General features: G+C 41.8%; 1 protein-coding gene across 1 annotated transcript; it reads right to left on the bottom strand.

Moving 5' to 3' along the window:
- Window positions 1–1,150: 1,150 nt before the first annotated feature.
- On the bottom strand, window positions 1,151–7,975 carry LOC129420673 (uncharacterized). The gene is made up of 2 exons (XM_073857991.1): window positions 7,728–7,975; window positions 1,151–7,512 (listed from the first exon to the last, which is right to left on the bottom strand). Exon 2 carries the CDS (start codon window positions 7,297–7,299, stop codon window positions 1,744–1,746), a length of 5,556 nt encoding a protein of 1,851 aa, XP_073714092.1. The 5' UTR covers window positions 7,300–7,512; window positions 7,728–7,975; the 3' UTR covers window positions 1,151–1,743.
- Between the last annotated feature and the right edge of the window lie 219 nt (window positions 7,976–8,194).

The following is an 8,194-nucleotide window of genomic DNA, read 5'->3' as shown; positions in this document are numbered from 1 at the left end:
TGTAACACAGTCTGTCTGAATTGAGTCGGTAATACAAGTTGGGTCTTTTGAGATGTTTTTCTAAACAGAATACCATGTTCATCCAACTTTAATTTATCCCATTCTCTCCAAAGACTTCTGGGTATTGAACTGTCTGAACGCCACTGCGGGAGAGGCTTGGATCCTGACTGTAGGTGTTCAATGATTTTCCCAATCTCTTTGTCATCCCTCTGAGCTTGTCTAATCTCCTCTTTTGACAGGGCTTTGAGAGTTTCCACACTTTCCTCCCCACCTGCTGGTGCACTCTGGCAGGCTATAGCGAGGGGTGCATCTTGATCATTTTGAATCTCCACTGCTTGGATCATTGCTCCTACACCATCAGATGAAAGTTCTTCTGTGTATTCTCTCATGGTTTCTTCCAGATCTACTGGCATTCTGGACAGTGTGTCTGCATCTATGTTTTCTCTACCAGGACGATAACGGATGGCAAAGTGAAAATCTGCAAGCTCCGCAACCCAACGACATCCAGTGGCGTTTAGCTTGGCCGAAGTCAGGACATAGGTTAGTGGGTTGTTGTCACTAAACACAGTAAAAGTTGGTGCATAATAGAGATAATCTCTAAATTTTTCAGTGACAGCCCATTTTAAAGCTAAAAATTCCAACTCCCCACTGTGCATGTTATAGTTCTTTTCTGCCACCGTTAACGTCCTAGAGCCATAGGCAATGACTCTCAACTTGCCACTCTGATTCTGGTAAAGGACTGCTCCCAACCCCTGGTTGGAGGCATCTGTATGAAGAATAAATGGTTGGGAGAAATCAGGAAATCCTAGCACAGGAGGCTGGATCAGGTGATCAATCAACTTTTCAAGTACCTCCTGATGGTGTTTTGTCCACTCAATTGGTTGACTTGATGGCACAGCCTGATTTTTCTTGTGAGTTTCCCTTTTTCTTTTCCCTTTCCTCTGGTCCTCATTAGAATCAGCCTTGGCTTTTAACAGGTCATACAGGGGGTTGGCCACCCGGGAGAAGTCTTTTATATACTGCCTGTAATAGCTGAGCAGGCCCAGTACTTTACGCAATTCTCCCACAGTGCTTGGTGTCTTTTCTTTCAGTGCTGTCACAGCAACGGTATCTGCAGGGTCCATGCGGCTACCTTCAGCTGAGACGAGCCTTCCCAGGTAACGTATCTGTCACTGGCCTCACTGTTTTCAATAAATTCAGTTATCCAGCCGCTAAACACTTCCACAATAAACTCCACAAATGCAGTTAATGAAGTTTAATCTTGAAAAATGTGAAACTACAAAGAAAAGAAAAATACACAAATATAAATTTCATAAAGTTAACAAATCATCAAATAAATGAACATTCTGAAGTACACAAGGTTGTATATCAACAGCATAGATGAATACTTTGCAAACTTAAATAGAAAGTTACAAACATGCTTAATTGAAAATAGCACAGCAATAAAGTAATCAAAATGCTCCCAAAACAAAGTTAAACAAACTCACTTACAGATATTGCATTTCAAATGGCTTTAAATGGCATGATGATGTTGGATGACTGCCACCACATGGAGTACCTTGTAAAACTAAAGCAGTAAAGTAATATGGCCTACTTCCTCTTAAAACAGGAAACAGTAGGAAGAACTCTGGAAAGAGTCAAAACTATATCAAAATAAAAGTCCTTCTTTAGAACACAATTTAAAGTCCAACACACTCCCCGTCTGGGGTTTGTAAAGACCCCACTGAAAATTACTTTGGTGTCTTAGGGGGAGTAAAGTAGAACTACTTCTGATATAGGACGAATGAAGGTTTTCTGTATTCCTTCTCTAATAAATTTCAGCTCCACTTTCCTCACAAGACCATCTTTGCTAGGTAGCGTTTTTGCAATGATAGCCAAAGGCCACTGATTTCTCTTAGCCTGGGCATCTTTCATCAACACAATGTCCCCTTCCTTGAGACAAGGTTTCTTATCTTGCCACTTCTGCCTGCTTTGTAGAGTGGAAAGATACTCACGGCGCCACCTTGACCAAAATGTTTCAGCTAGATTTTGGACTCTTTTCCACTCAGCTTTGAAAAGATCTTTATCTGTAAACTCACCAGGTGGCGGAGGACTTGAACAGGTTTTCTGGGTCAGCAAAATAGCAGGGGTGAGAATTAAAGGAGCTTCAGGATCTGAAGACACTGGGATGAGAGGGCGTGCATTAATGATAGCGGACACTTCAGCCATAAGGGTTACAAGAACTTCATGTGTAAGATGCAGGGATTTTGTTTCAAGCAGCATGCAGTCAAGAATACGTCTGGCTATGCCCACCATCCTTTCCCATGCACCTCCCATATGTGATGCATGTGGAGGGTTGAATATCCATGTACAATCATTTTGTTGTAAATACTTCTCAAGATCAGAGCTTGATGTTTCTTTATTCATCTTGAGCTCCCGCACTGCTCCAATAAAATTTGTGCCACAGTCAGAGCGTATCTGTTTGACAGGTCCTCTTATTGCAAAAAAACGCCGCAGAGCATTAATGAATCCGCTTGCACTCAAGGTCTCGACAACTTCAATGTGCACTGCTCTTGTGCACATGCATGAGAAAATGACTGCCCATCTTTTGGAATCGGAGCAGCCACCTCTGGTGCGACGAGAAATCACCTGCCATGGTCCAAATACATCGACTCCTACATATGTGAAAGGTGGAGCTACTTGAAGTCTTTCTGCAGGCAAATCTGCCATTTGTTGGAGCTCTGTAGGACGGCGAAGCTTTCTGCATGTTACACACTTGATAAGTAGACTTCCAATGCATCTTTTGGCACTCGTCAGCCAATACCCTGCTGCTCTTATTGCTCCCTCAGTAAAATGCCTTCCTTGATGCTTGACTGCTTGATGGTAGTGTCGAACAAGCAAGGTTGCTACATGATGTTTCCCCGGAATAATCACTGGATTACATTCTTCTTTCTCAAAACCTGCCTGTGCAATACGGCCACCAACACGCAGAAGACCTTTGTCATCCAGAATAGGATGAAGTTTACGTATAGTACTACTAGCTGAGAGATTACATCCTGCTTTTATATCACTTAGCTCCTCGGAATAGGCTGCATGTTGAACACTCTTCAGAATAACAATCCTGGCCTTTTCCAACTCCTCATTTGTGGGACTGTTACTACAGAAATGCCATCCACTACATCTTGACTGTTTTGTTACATGTGAGAAAGACTGGGAGATGTGGCTTAAACGAGCGATCGCTCTGATTAGCTTGCTTAAGCTGGAGAAGCGTTCAAAACGTTCAGAAGTCAGAAACTGATTTGATACTGCAGTTAGACATAAAACCACTTGTGGTCGGATTTCTGGATCTAATGCAAGATCAACCAGATCATAGTTTTCTTGGGACAATGAGTTTAAAGTTGAAGAGTTCAAAAGAAAGTCTGGCCCTGTAAGCCAAGTTGTGCTATGGAGATGCTCAGCTGCTACAGATCTAGACCCATGATCCGCAGGATTGACATCTGATGGAACATAGTTCCACTGACTAGGAGTAGATGACTGAAGAATGCGTTGGATTCTGTTGCTCACATACACATAAAAGCGTTTTGTCTGATTATGAATATATCCAAGAATAACTTTACTGTCTGTGTAAAACTGTATATTGCTGAACTTCAAGCCTATTTCCTCTACAACCATGTCTGCGATCTCAACTGCAAGGACTGCAGCACAGAGTTCCAATCTTGGAACAGTCAGATCTGGCTGTGGTGCTAACTTTGTCTTTCCAAACACAAAGCCAATATCTGTTCGGCCATTGTGAGAGGTGGAACGCAAATAAGCTACAGCTGCAACAGCTCTCATAGATGCATCTGCAAATATAAACAACTCCCTTGTCTGAACCTCTGAAGTAGGAAAAGATGAGTAAGTACGTGGTATCTTTAGATCTTGCAGGTTTTGTAAGGAGTCCCTCCATCGTATCCAATCTGGCTTTAACTCATCTGGCAATGGAGAATCCCAATCTTCAGCCTGCATGGAGAGCTCCCGAAGCAACAATCTGCCTTTAATGGTTACAGGAGCAATGAAACCACATGGATCATATAAGCTGTTTACTGTTGACAGTACACCTCGCCGAGTGAATGGCTTCTTATCATCAATGGCTTGGAAAGTAAATGTATCTGATGCCAAGTTCCATGACACTCCTAGACTACGCTGGACTGGAGTATCTTCAAAGAAAAGGTCAACATCTTTGACATCCACAGCCCGATCCTCAGGGTGAAATGCATCAATCACTGCAGGTCGATTAGAGATTATTTTATGTAGCCTAAGGTTTGCTACTGCAAGCATGTCTTGAGTTTGCTTGAGAACATTGATTGCTGCTGCTTCAGTCGGGAAGGATTTCAGAGCATCGTCAACATAGAAATCATGTTCAACAAACACATTCACTTCGTTCTCAAAGTTCTTTTCCTCCTCTTTAGCTGTTCTGTGCAAACCATATATAGCAACAGCAGGAGAGGGACGATTGCCGAACACGTGAACACACATTCTGTATTCCACTATTTCTTTACCTGGATCATTATCTTGATACCAGAGAAAACGCAAGAAATCTCTGTGATCCTCTCTTACTAAGAAACAGTGAAACATGTGCTGGATATCAGCGGTAATAGCCACTGGCTCTCTACGAAATCTCAACAAGACTCCCAGGAGGCTATTATTGAGGTCTGGCCCCTTAAGTAGGACATCATTCAATGAGACTCCATCATAAGGTGCACTGGAGTCAAAGACCACACGGATCTTGTTCGGCTTCTTCGGATGATAAACACCAAACAAAGGTAAGTACCAACACTCTTGGTCTTTCTTAAGTGGGAGAGCAATTTCGGCATGTCCATTAGCAAACATATTCTCCATAAACTCAAGAAAATGCTCTTTCATTTGAGGACGTTTGTCCAAAGTACGACGAAGTGAAGAAAGACGGTTGTATGCATACTCTTTGTTATTTGGAAGCCTTCTTCTAGGAACTTGAAATGGCAACGGAGCCACCCAGCTATTAGATTCATCTTGATAGAACTCTTTGTCCATTATGCGAAGGAATCTGTCATCGTCTACTGATAGTGCAAGCTTGTGATCTCTCGATGTATTAACAAAAATGGACTGGCCTAGCTTCTCACTTGCACATGTTGCTAAAGCACTTACGCCTTTTGATGCAAGATAATCTTGAGACTGAAGTTTGGTACTGTACTGCTCTTTTACATGTAACTGACTTTCACAGGGCCAAAAGAAACTGGGGCGACCACTTTCAAGTATAGTGGTCTTAAAAACATCTACATGAGCAGGTCGATGAGCACCTCCAAGACACACGTCTCCAACTACAACCCATCCAAGATCTAACTTTTGGGCAAACGGAGCATCATGTGGTCCATTAATCTGATGGCGGACCTTGTGGACCCTTATAAGGTCCCTGCCAATAAGGAGCAGGATGTTAGCATCTGGGTCAAGGGCTGGGATTTCATCAGCAATATCCCTAAGGTGACTAAAATGATGTGCTGCATCTGAGGTAGGAATTTCAGAACGAACATTAGGAATTTGATTACATTCTAGCAATGTTGGAAGACGAAGACTTACACTCTTATCCAATGACTCCACAATGTATCCACTTGCTCTCCTTCCTGTTGTCTCTTTTAGTCCAGCACATGTCTTAAGGGAATATGGAAAAGAAGATCCTTTGATTTGAAAATCTTCAAAGAATTCTGTTCTTGCCAATGAGCGGTTGCTCTGCTCATCCAGAATTGCATACATTTTTCTGGATTGTGCTTTGTTACCCTCAGGATAAACATTAACCAAACAAATCTTGGAACAAGCTCTGGCACTCATTCCAGCTCCGCACACTTCCGTACACTTTGATGTTACCTCCTGATTGGTTAATTCTCTTTCCTCCCCGCCATCTTCTAAGACAGGAGGGATGGTTTTCTTCCAGGGCGCTGGACCAGGATGTAGAGCTGAAACATGACGATCACTATCACATTCAGAACAGTGGATTTCAGCTTTGCAGTTCTTTGCCATATGATCTACAGAAGAGCAGCACCTGAAGCATATTGAATGTTCCTTAAGGAACTGTTTGCGATCTTCAAGACTTTTCGATCTAAAGCCTCTGCATCTTTTTAGTGGATGAGGCTTATCATGAATGATACAGTATCGATGAGGATCAACAGATTTTATTCTGTAAGTTGCATCTCTTGTTTCAGGCATTTTAACTTGAGTTTTATGAACAGCTATAGAGGTGTACCTATATTTATCTGGTCTGTCTCTCCTATCCTGTGGTACTAAAGGAAAAATAGTAAAGCTTGGGTCTGTTCTTGTTTTAGCTTCCAAGCGAATAAAATCAGCAAATACAGAGAATGGTGGAAAGGCCACAGAATTCTCTCTCTTGTACTTCGAACCATAAGATATCCATTTTTCTTGGATATTATAAGGAAGCTTTCCTACGATAGGGCTCACTCCATGAGCAGTGTCAAGGTAGGATAACCCAGGAAGATAGCCATCCAGCTTTGCTGCCTCCAGCTCTGCAAGCAGGTCTCCAAGATCACGCAGCCTATACAGATCTTTACCTGAAATTTTAGGGAAGTTTTCCAGTTTGAAGAATAGAGCTCTTTCAATTGCCTCTGGTGAGCCATACAAGTCCTCTAACCTCTCCCAAGCCATTTGTAGACCTTCAAATGGGTGCCTAATATTAACTGATTTTATTCTTCGTACCTGTTCCGATGATTCTCTGCCGAGATATTTAATGAGCAAATCCATCTCTTCCTCTGGCTTGAGATCAAGGTCTGCAATAGAACTTTTAAAAGATGATCTCCAAGCCCAATAATTTATAGGTTTATCATCAAAGGTGTTCAATCCAGAAGTTACCAAGTGACTGCGTGCAAGGTATTTGGCCAAGCTGTAAGTATCTGACATATGCTCAAGATTACTTTGTGGATTATAACTACATGCTTGTTGTCTTACATAGTCTTCGGTGCGTTGGACACTGTTTTCTTTAGGAAACTCAGATGCTGACACATGGTCTACTTCTGTGAAGGCTGCTGCTAGAGTTTCTGCTTCTGCTATAGCTGCATCTCTTTCTTTCTCCTCCTGCAGTGCCTCTAATGTTGCTTGAAGACGTGCTTGTTCCACTTTAATTCCAATTTCTTTCTTTGCATGAGCTGCTCTTGCCTTAGCTGCCTCTGCCTTAGCCTTTGCTTTCGTGACAACCAAACTAGCGCTAGAACTTCTAGATGAGGTAGAGGAGTGAGAACTTGAGAAAGTATCTTCACCTTCTTTGTGCATGCGATGCGATTTAGACTCTCTTGAAGACATAATTTCTGTGCAGGCTTACAAGCAGAGATGTTCCTCTATCTCCCTGATGCAGTTGTTAGACAGGCATCACATCCATCTATCAATTAGCTGCTTATCTTTTCACTGTCACTGGCCTCACTGTTTTCAATAAATTCAGTTATCCAGCCGCTAAACACTTCCACAATAAACTCCACTCAGTGCAGTTAATGAAGTTTAATCTTGAAAAATGTGAAACTACAAAGAAAAGAAAAATACACAAATATAAATTTCATAAAGTTAACAAATCATCAAATAAATGAACATTCTGAAGTACACAAGGTTGTATATCAACAGCATAGATGAATACTTTGCAAACTTAAATAGAAAGTTACAAACATGCTTAATTGAAAATAGCACAGCAATAAAGTAATCAAAATGCTCCCAAAACAAAGTTAAACAAACTCACTTACAGATATTGCATTTCAAATGGCTTTAAATGGCATGATGATGTTGGATGACTGCCACCACATGGAGTACCTTGTAAAACTAAAGCAGTAAAGTAATATGGCCTACTTCCTCTTAAAACAGGAAACAGTAGGAAGAACTCTGGAAAGAGTCAAAACTATATCAAAATAAAAGTCCTTCTTTAGAACACAATTTAAAGTCCAACACAGTACCTCTTTCTTGAAAAGCTCACATTTTCTCGGTTTCAGCTTAACTCCGCTGGATTTCAGTCTTTGCAGTACTTTCCTCACTGCCTCGACATGTTCATCAAATGACTCAGTGAAGACAAGAATGTCATCGAGGTAGGGTATGCAGATTTTGTCCCGTAGTCCCTCCAGGCATTCCTCCATAAACCGTTGGAACGCGGCTGGCGCGTTCATAAGGCCAAACGGAATGCGGCACCATTTATATAAGCTCCACGGTGTAGTGAATG

Source organism: Misgurnus anguillicaudatus, chromosome 20, assembly GCF_027580225.2.
Source record: "Misgurnus anguillicaudatus chromosome 20, ASM2758022v2, whole genome shotgun sequence".
Taxonomy (NCBI): domain Eukaryota; kingdom Metazoa; phylum Chordata; class Actinopteri; order Cypriniformes; family Cobitidae; genus Misgurnus; species Misgurnus anguillicaudatus.
The sequence above is the reverse complement of the archived record's forward strand: the minus strand, read 5'-3'. Positions and strand labels throughout refer to the sequence as shown.

Bases quoted from the DNA above. Each gene is read 5' to 3' on its own strand.
- LOC129420673 (XM_073857991.1), bottom strand. From the start codon at position 7,299: ATGTCTTCAAGAGAGTCTAAATCGCATCGCATGCACAAAGAAGGTGAA.